This window comes from Silurus meridionalis, chromosome 23 (assembly GCF_014805685.1).
Source record: "Silurus meridionalis isolate SWU-2019-XX chromosome 23, ASM1480568v1, whole genome shotgun sequence".
Taxonomy (NCBI): Eukaryota; Metazoa; Chordata; class Actinopteri; order Siluriformes; family Siluridae; genus Silurus; species Silurus meridionalis.
This window is the reverse complement of record NC_060906.1, coordinates 10,263,599-10,274,240: the sequence shown is the minus strand read 5'-3', so window position 1 is coordinate 10,274,240 and position 10,642 is coordinate 10,263,599. Positions and strand designations below refer to the sequence as shown.

At 39.8% G+C, this 10,642-nt stretch overlaps 1 protein-coding gene across 1 annotated transcript; it reads left to right on the top strand.

The window, feature by feature from the left end:
• Window positions 1-301: 301 nt before the first annotated feature.
• On the top strand, window positions 302-10,376 carry prdx6 (peroxiredoxin 6). Its single transcript, XM_046836962.1, has 5 exons — window positions 302-482; window positions 2,240-2,396; window positions 6,931-7,077; window positions 8,084-8,230; window positions 9,983-10,376. The coding sequence occupies exons 1-5, from the start codon at window positions 391-393 to the stop codon at window positions 10,109-10,111; spliced, it is 672 nt and encodes a 223-aa protein (XP_046692918.1). The 5' UTR covers window positions 302-390; the 3' UTR covers window positions 10,112-10,376.
• The last annotated feature ends 266 nt before the right edge of the window (window positions 10,377-10,642 follow it).

Below are 10,642 nucleotides of genomic sequence, written 5' to 3'. Positions count from 1 at the left end.
TCTCTCTGTATCTCTCACTTTCTCTCTGTCTTTTTTGTGAATATCTCATTTACTTAAATGTAGTTTTTCATTCTTTTGTTTCCTTTTGCTTTTCTTTTTTTTTTCTTATTTTAATTATTAATGAATGTACGTTAACGCATAAGACTTGTTTTTAACTCTTAGTAATAAACAGATATTAAAAGTCAAATCTCTATCTGTCTGCAAATCTTTTTTCTTTTTTTAATGCACAAACTCTAACTGCGCATTCGCTGGGTACGAAACGCCTCCTTATTGGATGGTTATTGAAACCCGGAAGTAGAGATCTTTATACAGCAGAGACGGCGTGTCTGAGACGCAGAAACTCAGAGACAGTGAGACAGAGACACAGAGAAACTCAGAGACAGTGTCATCATGCCTGGAGTCCTGCTCGGAGACGTCTTTCCTAACTTTGAAGCGGACACGACAATTGGCAAGATCAAATTTCACGAATTCTTGGGAGACTCGTGAGTTGAAACTGAATTGAGGCTTTAGTTTCTGTGGCCTGTATTTCATCACAACATCTAATGTGACCTGGTTGCTTAGCTGTCACGTGTTATTAGACCACCGGGGTCTCTTTAGGAAGCTGATAAAGATATATGAAACCCAGAGTGTAATCTGTAGATCTGAATCATCACCACGTGTCTGTACAAAACTAGTATTAAATCAGATTAGATGCATCCTCTATACATGCATCATGGTAGTTTACATGTGGTGTAACTACTAAACAATCCTGCTCTGCAGCTCACTGTATTGTTGTGTAATGGAGCAGGAGTGTTTAGTTTCCATTGATTTCCTTTGATGAGAATCATCATCACTGTAGGCGTTAACCACATTCCCACATTTCTCTGAGAGTTTGATTTGCTTTTCCATCCTGCTCTTTTATTAGCAGAGAGATTACTAGTGTGTGTTGCAGGCTGGTGTTGAAAACCCACAGGGAGTTAGAAATGCACAGTCATGGTGAGTTGGATGAAGTGTACAGGGGTAATAGGAGTGCAGGTCATCTCTCCACATCAGAGATTTCAGAGACTTTATAGATAGATTTTTTTTTTATATATCTTAAAATTACAAATGATAAACAGTTCACCAAATCATAATTTAGTTTTTCTACAGGTAAGAAAAAAGTATAGTAAAATTTATATAATGTGATTAAAAGGTCAATTTATAGATAAGCATAGAGTGCATACTGTGTGTAGAGACTGTCATTAAAAAAAAGGATTTAATCCAAGGGACGTGGTTCCACACACTCAACACACGCTGTTGTGTGTGCACACGTCACACACACTCGTACACACCCTGTTTGCACACTGCAACGCAACAGGCCCCGTAACTCGCACACTGCAACACAACATGGTCCTTCATTCGCTCACTGCAACACAACGGGCCCACGTAACTCGCACACCGCAACACAACACACTTCAGTAAAGTACTAATACCCAAAAAAGTTACTTTACTATTTCCATTTGGGGAGACTTTTACTTTAACTTCTACATTTAAAAGAAGTCAAATATCAAAGTCAAATATCACTTTTTACTCAACTACATTTTGCGAAATCAGTCGTTCCTTTTTATTTATGAGTGGATAAAAACTTAAAATCCTGCTGCTTGGTGGTTTCTACTTATCACCAACATACAGTTTAACAGCGAGCAGAACATTTAGAAGGAATAAATGATAGCAGAAACTCCTGATTCGAACACAACACCCAGCACCTCATTTGCACGAAGTAGTTTAAAAGAAGGTTTTGCGCTCATGATAATTTAAATAGATATCAATCAGTGTTTTTACTCATTAATATCATTCTATTAATAAATCAGTGTGCTGAGAGTAACAGAGTCTTTTCACTTAAACTAAGTTGATTATGTCCTAGTACTTTTGGATACTTGAGTACATTTGTGGGCAAATACATTAACACTTTTTCTCGAATGGAAGATTAACTTTGTAATTAAAGGTAAAACTAATATTAACTAGTATATCTCTACTATAAACTCAACTACATGGTTTGCTTGTCCACCACTGATTCCATTGCACCAGTGCATGAAGCAACGTCTTAATGCATGGTGCAATATCCAGTTATTTAACTCTGTGGAATGATTTACTAGCAGACCTTCCAGATGAAGCGGTTATGTAATTAAATTTCGACTGTGAACAAATCAGCAGGAATTTCCTATGTGGTGAAGTGCTAATAATCTAACATCTCCTCTTGGTTGATTTATTTCCTTCATAGATGGGGAATCCTGTTCTCTCACCCACGTGACTTCACCCCTGTGTGCACCACCGAGTTAGCGTGCGCTGCTAGGCTCAGCGATGAGTTTAAGAAGCGAGGTGTGAAGATGATTGCTCTGTCTATAGACAGTGTGGCGGATCACTGTGCCTGGAGTAAGGTGAGCTTTGGGTTAAGTTTGCTGCTATTGCAAGTTCTAATTATGGCCAATGGGTTACTAATTATTATTGCAGATGATTAACTCCAGCATACATAGATAGGTATACATATTTTACTATTTTAAGATATATCTCTCTTTCTCTCTCATACTTCAAGATGCTGCATATGTAACATAAATGATTCAAATCGATTATAATATTTCCCAGCCTAGTTTCAAAGCTGGACTTGTATTGCTTTTCTGAAGATGCGGCATATCTTTTTTTTCTTTTTGCTTTGAAGGATACATATGAAAACAAAGACAATGGGGTATGTTCTAGGAAAAGAGTCCATGCTGGGGTGGTGTTTTGCAGCCTAATGTAAAACAAAAGGGTCTGGTTTCTTTACTCTTGAAGTTTCACATCATTTTCTACAGAAGCATGCAGTGTTCAATGTTACACTGACTTGGACCATCGTATAGACAAACCAACCCTGGTTTCCAGGTTGAACTCTAAAAAATATAGTGTTTATAGATAGTGTCCTCAAACACACTGATGATCTCTAATGTCTTTAAAACATCCTGCGATGTTGTCACGAGCTATGCCTAAAAAAAAAAAAAGAATTTGCATTCGAAAGTCTTCTTCTTCTTCTTTCGGCCGCTCCCATTAGGGGTCGCCACAGCGGATCATCCGTCTCCATAGCACCCTGTCCTCTACATCTGCCTCTTTCACACCAACTACCTGCATGTCTTCCCTCACCACATCCATGAACCTCCTCCTTGGCCTTCCTCTTTTCCTCCTACCTGGTGGCTCCATCTTCAGCATTCTTCTACCAATATAATTCATGTCCCTCCTCTGCACATGTCCAAACCATCTCAATCTCGCCTCCCTCACCTTGTCACCAAAACATCCTACATGTGCTGTCCCTCTAATAAACTCATTTCTAATCTTGTCCATGCTTGTCACTCCCAACGAAAACCTTAACATCTTCAGCTCTGCTACCTCCAGCTCCACCTCCTGTCTTTTACTCAATGCCACTGTCTCTAATCCATACAACATCGCAGGTCTCACCACAGTCCTATAAACTTTCCCTTTCATTCTTGCAGATACCCTACTATCACAAATCACTCCTGTCACTCTTCTCCACCCACTCCACCCTGCCTGCACTCTTTTCTTTACTTCTCTAACACACTCTCCATTACTTTGCACTGTTGACCCCAGGTACCTGAACTCCTCCACCTTCTCCACCTCTTCTCCCTGCAACGCATCACTCCACTGCCCTCCCTCTCATTCACACACATGTACTCTGTCTTACTCCTACTGACTTTCATTCCCCTTCTCTCCAGCGCATATCTCCACCTCTCCAGGCTCTTCTCAACCTGCTCTCTACTCTCACCACAAATCACAATATCATCTGCAAACATCATAGTCCAGGAGACTCCTGTCTGACCTCGTCCGTCAACCTGTCCATCACCACTGCAAACAGGAAAGGGCTCAGGGCCGATCCTTGATGCAGTCCAACCTTCACCCTGAACCAGTCTGTTGTACCTACTGCACACTTCACTGCCGTCACACTGTCCTCATACATGTCCTGCACCACCCTCACATACTTCTCTGACACACCTGACTTCCTCATACAATACCACAACTCCTCTCTTGGCACTCTGTCGTGCGCTTTCTCTAAATCCACAAATACACAATGCAATTCCTTCTGTCCTTCTCTATACTTCTCCATCAACATCCTCAAAGGAAATAAGGCATCTGTGGTGCTCTTCCTTGGCATGAAACCATACTGTTGCTCACAGATGGTCACCTCTTCTCTCAGCCTGGCTTCCACTACTCTTTCCCATAACTTCATGGTGTGACTGATCAACTTAATTCCCCTGTAGTTACTGCAGGTCTGCACATCTCCCTTATGCTTAAAGATCGGTACCAGCACGCTCCTTCTCCATTCCTCAGGCATCCTCTCCCCTTCCAGAATCCTGTTAAACAATCTGGTTAAAAACTCCACTGCCATCTCTCCTAAACATCTCACGCTTCTACGGTATGTCATCTGGTCCAACCGACTTTCCATTCTTCATCCTCTTAATCGCTGCTCTCACTTCCTCCTTACTAATCCTATCTACATCCTGCTTCACCAACTCCACATCCTCCAACCTTCTCTCTCTGTGATTTTCCTCATTCATCAGCTGCTCAAAATACTCCCTCCACCTTCTCAACACACTCTCCTCACTAGTCAACACATTTCCCTCTCCATCCTTTACTGCTCTAACTTGCAGTACATCCTTCCCAGCTCGGTCCCTCTGCCTGGTCAATCGGTATAAATCCTTTTCTCCTTCGTTAGTGTCCAACCTCTTATACAGCTCCTCATATGCCTTTTCCTTGGCTTTCGCCACATCCCTCATGCTCTCCTGCACTTCCTCATTCCACCACCACGTCTCCTTGTCTTGCTTTCTTTTTCCAGATGTCACACCAAGTACTTTTTTAGCTGCCTCCCTCATCACTCCTGCAGTAGTTGCGCAATCATCCGGCACCACTTCACCACCACCAAGACCCTGTCTGACCTCTTCCCTGAACCTTACACTACACTCTTCCTCCTTCAGTTTCCACCATCTTATTCTTCTTTCAATCCTCACACTCCTCCTCTTCTTCTTCGCCTCCAAAACCATCCTACAGACCACCATCCGATGCTGTCTAGCTACACTGTCCCCCGCCAACACCTTACAGTCTCCAATCTCCTTCAGGTTGCATCTCCTGCATAGCACATAGTCCACCTGTGTGCACCTTCCTCCACTCTTATCGTCACCCTATGATCCTCCTTCTTCTTAAAATACGTGTTCACCACTGCCATTTCCATCCTTTTAGCTAAATCTACCACCATCTGCCCTTCCACATTCCTCTCCTTAAAACCATACCTACCCATCACCTCCTCATCACCTCTGTTCCTTCACCTACATGCCCATTAAAGTCTGCCCCAATCACCAATCGTTCTTTCCTAGGTACACCATCTACCACTTCATCTAATTCACTCCAGAATCTTTCCTTTTCCTCCATCTCACAGCCAACTTGTGGAGCATACGCACTGATGACATTTATCATCATCCTTCAACTTCCACCTTCACGATCATCACCCTATCAGAAACTCTCTTCACCTCTACTACACTCTTACTGTACTCTTCCTTCAGAATCACCCCTACACCATTTCTCTTCCCATCCACACCATGATAAAACAGTTTAAACCCACCTCCAATGTTCCTGGCCTTACTCCCTTTCCACTTGGTCTCCTGAACACACAGCATATCTACCTTTCTCCTCTCCATCATATCAGCTATCTCTCTCCCTTTACCCGTCATAGTACCAACATTTGAAGTACCAACCCAAACCTCTACTCTCCTACACTGCTCCTTTTCCTGCCATCTCTGTAGACGTCTTCCTCCTCTCCTTCTCCTCCTTCGGCCAACAGTAGCCCAATTTCCACCGGTACCCTGTCGGCTAACGATACCTGTGGCGGTCGTTGTTAACCCGGGCCTCGACCGATCCGGTATGAAATTCTCCTTTGTGATCCGCATATTTGATTTGGCATATGTTTTACGCTGGATGCCCTTCCTAACGCAACCCTCCCCATTTACCCGGGCTTGGGACCGGCACTAAGTGCACTGGCTTGTGCCCCCCTAATGGCTGGGTTAATTTGCATTCGAAAGTATTCACTTATAATACTCCAAAAGGTGCACAGGTAGGTTTAATGGTCACTGTAAGAGGAAGTTTAATGAGGTGTTTGTACTCAGAGTCTAGTACACAAGTATATTATTTGATATGAATTAAAAAAAACCTTTTTTATGTACGTAGATGGACAGGTAAATTTGTCAATTTCTTTTTTTATTGTTGTCCTACACTTCTGCTCATCCTTTAAACCTGGCCTGTTTGTACGTGACTCGAGGTAAAAAAAATAACAAAAAAATTAAAAATAATAGCAACTTACACCCTAAAGCTAAAGCCACAATCCTAATATTCACTTGTAAAATGTTTTTGATGAACTAAACAATCATTTGACCTCATTTAATGTGGATGAAGTCCCACCATGTTGGGTCATGCCCCCTAATTTGTTGCCCCCTTTGGGTTACGTCTAATAAATTGGTGCTAAATTAGAACTATTTGTTTGTTGATGGTTTTATAGCTCTGTTTGATTCCCATTAAATGCTTAAGTGCATAAGTATCCTGTCTTTCCTCAGCTTTCACACCCACAGACACAAACCTTTGGCTGAACTTATGTGAACAGCAAAAGCTCATCTTTCCCAGAGTATAGTATTATGTTTGTCTGAGGTCCAGTAGCTGATAAAGGCCATTAGTGCCGTCTAAGAACAACAACTCGCACCCACTTTGGCAGTGTATTCATATAAAACACATTTTCCACTTTATTCAAAACCAAATTTGGATTGATAGGAAAGTGATTTATTGATGATGATGATTTTATATAATACTTTTGTTTTTTTCCATGTTTTTCCACTAATGTGTTCATTGTTCATTCTCTCTCACACCCCCACTCCATGTGTGTTTGTGTAGGATGTGGTGTCTCTTCACTCGGAAACAGCAAGCAGTCCTCTACCATTTCCTATCATAGCAGACAATAAGAGGGAGCTCTCGGTTCTTCTGGGAATGCTGGACCCTGATGAGAGGGACAAAGATGGCATGCCCCTCACCGCCCGCTGTGTGCGTCACCCTTCTGATTTCTAATGACCTACATCTCCCTTTTTTTTTTTTTTAAATCTGTGCTTGATAGTTTACATAGAAGCCCTATGAAGTAAATTCTACACCACAGGTGTCTGGTCTTGTCTGGATGTGATTCCAAAATGTCATGGTTTGAAGAGTTGGTTTATACACATGGAATCGATGGTGTTGCATTTCCAGTTCTGCGCTGTGTATAAGATTACTTCCCGGCTGCCCACTTATTCGGATTCCAAGGAAACAATGTAGACTTGATTTGAATCATCTCATTTGAGATGCACGATTTGAGCACTGTTTTGTCTTTGGTTTGGTCATTTGCCGATTTTTCCACTAGTAAGATTTATCCACAGGTGAGTGCTTTACGCACATGCTTCCTCTGAGAGGATTAAATCTAGCTATTACACTCCGAGAGAATAATATATAAACTCCCCTTTAACGCATACATGAGCTCACAGACTCCATTGATGGATTTATTCTTGATCAGATTTACATTTAATTTTACCTGAACACATCAGGGTTAGCGATCTCGCTCAAGTAGCTTTTTGTTCATGCTGGGATTTGAAAGCAGTATCTTTCCATCACTGGCTCAGAGCCCTCAGGGACTGGCAGCAGAGCCACTTCATGCTTGATACTTTTGATTACAGTTTGCTGTGGCATCGGAGGGATTTAAACTTTCCTTTTACCTCTGATAAGCTCACTTGTGATCATGTTTGTGCTGAAATTGAGTAAAAGGAATGTTTTCATATTACCGTAAAGAGCTGTCTGTTGTGATTTGCCTGACTGAAATTCAGTTTCAGTCAGCAACACCTCAAATGACTGGAATGTTAACAGGTAATGGGCCTGATCAGACAGTGGTTACAGCTGCTATGCTGGTATAAGACTGTGGGACATTTGACTACATGTAGAGCATCAAAATGTTCAAGAAAATAATAGACAATTATTTTTTTTTTTAAATAAGTGTCTCTCTGAAAACCTATTTTATCCTCTACAGGTGTTCGTTGTTGGGCCTGATAAGAGGCTAAAGCTGTCCATACTTTATCCTGCCACCACAGGGCGCAATTTCACCGAAATCCTTCGAGCCATCGACTCCCTGCAGCTGACTGCAAACAAAAAGGTGGCTACACCAGTGGACTGGAAGGTACGATTATATATTATGTGCATGTCCATAATCGCCAATACGAGTTGCATCTCGATGCATCGCGAACGATGCAATACATCAAAGATGCATATTAAGCAGATACCAATGCAATACGAATCACCCCTTGTTGAAGCCATTTCAATGGAATGTAAACAGTTAGTCAGTGATCTAGTATAACGTAATTTGATTGGCTGTTAGATTTAGTATGAAAGAAATGGAACCCTGCGAAACAGTCAGAAGCCACTGGACTTTGGAGCAACAGTCTTTTGACCTAGCTGGAACTGCACAGTTAATTTGTAAGAAAAGTAAAGATCTTAAGTTTTTATTCATTTATGTTTTGAGATTCATAATTAAACAAGCAAAACGGAGAACTTTGGATTCAAGACTTTTATTCATTGGCGTTTTGTGTGGTGGACAAAAGAACTTTGAAGTCTTAAGCTAGATTTGATGCCGTGGAAAAATATGATGTTCTGTAGTTCAATATGGTACAGAAATTCTGCTTTTATTTCTTTAGTTTAGACAGACAGCAAATCATAAATGTACTTAAGTGCCTTCTGACCTTTCACAAACAGGCCTTTGTAGTGCAAAAAATGAAAAATAAATAAAATATAGCCAGAAGCTCTTTTCCTTTTTTGTATGAAGGAAGCTGCAGCTCTACCTCTGCCATGTTAATCTGTATTGTATGTGAGTCTCAGGTCAAGCCTCGGTCTCTGTAGTGTTGCAATATGTCAGCAGCAGCGGTGCTGAGAAAACGCGCTCGAGAAACAGTTTAGCGAGGAGCTAAATAATAAAAGTATAGCGAAATATTCTAATAATTACATATCATACAAATGCCAAATTAAAGCCAATGAACTTTTTTTATTTTATATATATATATATATATATATATATATATATATATATATATATATATATATATATATATATATATATATATATATATATATATATATATATATATATATATATATATAATTACAGTACAGACCAAAAGTTTGGACACACCTCATTCAAAGAGTTTTCTTTATTTTCATGACTATGAAAATTGTAGATTCACACTGAAGGCATCAAAACTATGAATTAACACATGTGGAATTATATATGGAATTATATACATAACAAAAAAAGTGTGAAACAACTGGAAAATGTCATATTCTAGGTTCTTCAAAGTAGCCACCTTTTGCTTTGATTACTGCTTTGCACACTCTTGGCATTCTCTTGATGAGCTTCAAGAGGTAGTCACCTGAAATGGTCTTCCAACAGTCTTGAAGGAGTTCCCCGAGAGATGCTTGGCACTTGTTGGCCCTTTTGCCTTCACTCTGCGGTCCAGCTCACCCCTAAACCATCTCGATTGGGTTCAGGTCCGGTGACTGTGGAGGCCAGGTCATCTGGCGCAGCACCCCATCACTCTCCTTCTTGGTCAAATAGCCCTTGATGCCTTCAGTGTGACTCTACAATTTTCATAGTCATGAAAATAAAGAAAACTCTTTGAATGAGAAGGTGTGTCCAAACTTTTGGTCTGTACTGTATATGTAATATATAATATATAAAATATACATTTTAAATCAATGCATCACATGCATCATATCTTTTATAATGATGCAAATCACTGAATCTTAGCATCCCTACTGTCTTAATACCGTGTTTCCTGTATTTATTTTGTTGCTGGTAATTAATGATAATTAATTAGTGATAATGAATAGTTTTCAAAATATTTTTTTAAATATTTTTTTCCCCCCACCCTATTATAAGCTTGGCGAAGAAGTGATGGTCATCCCGTCTCTATCAGACGAAGAGGCCAAGAAGCTTTTTCCTGCTGGATTCACAACCAAAGAACTGCCTTCTGGGAAGAAGTACCTTCGTTATACCCCACAGCCATAAACAAACAGCAGCAGGCATTTCATAATTTCAGAAAATAGTAGGCAAAGCACTTATTTTTCAAACTTTCCACTACAATATGTGGATGAATTTTTTTTTTTTTTTTTCTTCTTGCCTAATTTAGTCAGCTAAACATTATTGCATTGTATAGCTCACTATCTATCTGGCACGCATCAAAGAAAATGTGGCGATAATTTAAAGAGACAATGTGAATTGTACCTCAATCTAAAATATAGTGCCTTACAATAAAGAATACTTTTGGCAAAAATGACTGAATTTTTTATTATTATTTTATATATATATATATATATATATATATATATATATATATATATATATATATATATATATATATATATATATATAATTTTATTGGAATTCTGATGTATATGAAGGATTTCGATTCGTTTATTGTTATTGCAGTTATATTGTGCTGTCACATCTCACAAAGGTGAATGAGCATAAAAGGCTTAAGGTAGGAATGTAATCAGGTGTGTATAAATTTGATCATTTTTATTATATCACTTGATATTC